Below are 1,157 nucleotides of genomic sequence, written 5' to 3'. Positions count from 1 at the left end.
GGCAGTTCAGACCCCAACCTGGGAGGGAAAAAAAACTCACAGGCTCAATCACGCCTTCCTACCCTAGCGCCCCCACTCTCACCACAGAAAAAACAAAAAAACACAGACGCACATTCACCCATAACGCTCACATCCAATAATCCCAGGACCAAAGACCCGGCGGCACCGATGGTTGGTCCCAGGATTATCAGATGACCCAATGAGTGAACCTAAAATCTAATCCGTTCAATTAGCAAATCAACTTATTTAAATGCTCAATTTAAAGGTTAAACACTTAATGAGACATTTTTACTTATTTCTGTTTTGTTCTGAATGAGGCGGTTCAGTGTAACTAAATTGAATCTAAAAACTGAATTAAGGATTTTTAATAATGTTAAACTGAACTAAGCCCTTTATTAACCTCTAAAATCACACGCCAACTTCAAACTCATTTTCTTACACAACCTTAAGAGTTTATAGATAAGATTTGATTATAAGAATATTTCTACACTCATTCTGTGTTTTACACAGAATGAGTCAAACACAGCAAATCATAAATAGATAAGAATTGAAGGAGCCGTGAAATGAACTTGAACTGGTTTAAAGCAGCTTTTAAAGTGACTGCTGGTTTATTTAACTTTCAGGAAACCAATGATCCAGATGTGAGGAAACTTCTGGAAGTGTTCATGGATCTCAGCGACATGCAGCTGGAAGTTTTCAGGAGGATTCTCCAGAAGCGGGTCTGGAAAAGAGGCTTCAAGTTACTCCTCAGACACCAGGATGAGATGACAGAGAGACTGAACCTCGCGGAGGTGATGGTGCAGCTGCTGCAAAAACAAAGCCTACAGGTTGCCATGGAGATTTTACAGGAGATAAACAGGACTGATCTCCAGCAGAAGTTGTCCTCCAGCAGCTCTGCACCTGAAGGTGAGTCCTGTTCCTCAGTTCTGCTAGTGCTACGGTCACTCAGTGTTTCTGATTGAAGGGATAACGACCAACCAGCATGACAGGTGGACCCATGCTTTAGCCGGCCGCCATTTTGGGCTGATATCAGTGATTTTTCTCTGATCAGCTTCATCTGATTCCTGCATTCAGCATTTGTGCCTGAATGACACATAGAGCAGTGTTTTGCTCTTCTTTCAGTGAAGAAATACTCTGTAATTCCCATAAAACTTGCT

At 41.7% G+C, this 1,157-nt stretch overlaps 1 protein-coding gene across 1 annotated transcript in view; it reads left to right on the top strand.

Annotated features, from left to right (window-relative positions):
• LOC107094406 overlaps nt 1-1,157 on the top strand; it is a 35,474-nt gene that overhangs the window by 11,950 nt on the left and 22,367 nt on the right. Inside the window, exon 11 of the mRNA XM_015389979.1 lies at nt 624-906. Within this exon, the coding sequence (XP_015245465.1) occupies nt 624-906 (283 nt within the window). The remainder of the gene's footprint in view (nt 1-623; nt 907-1,157) is intronic.

The sequence above is a fragment of the Cyprinodon variegatus genome, unplaced genomic scaffold (genome assembly GCF_000732505.1).
Source record: "Cyprinodon variegatus isolate N-32 unplaced genomic scaffold, C_variegatus-1.0 Scaffold481, whole genome shotgun sequence".
Taxonomy (NCBI): Eukaryota; Metazoa; Chordata; class Actinopteri; order Cyprinodontiformes; family Cyprinodontidae; genus Cyprinodon; species Cyprinodon variegatus.
This window is presented reverse-complemented; position numbering and strand designations above follow the sequence as displayed.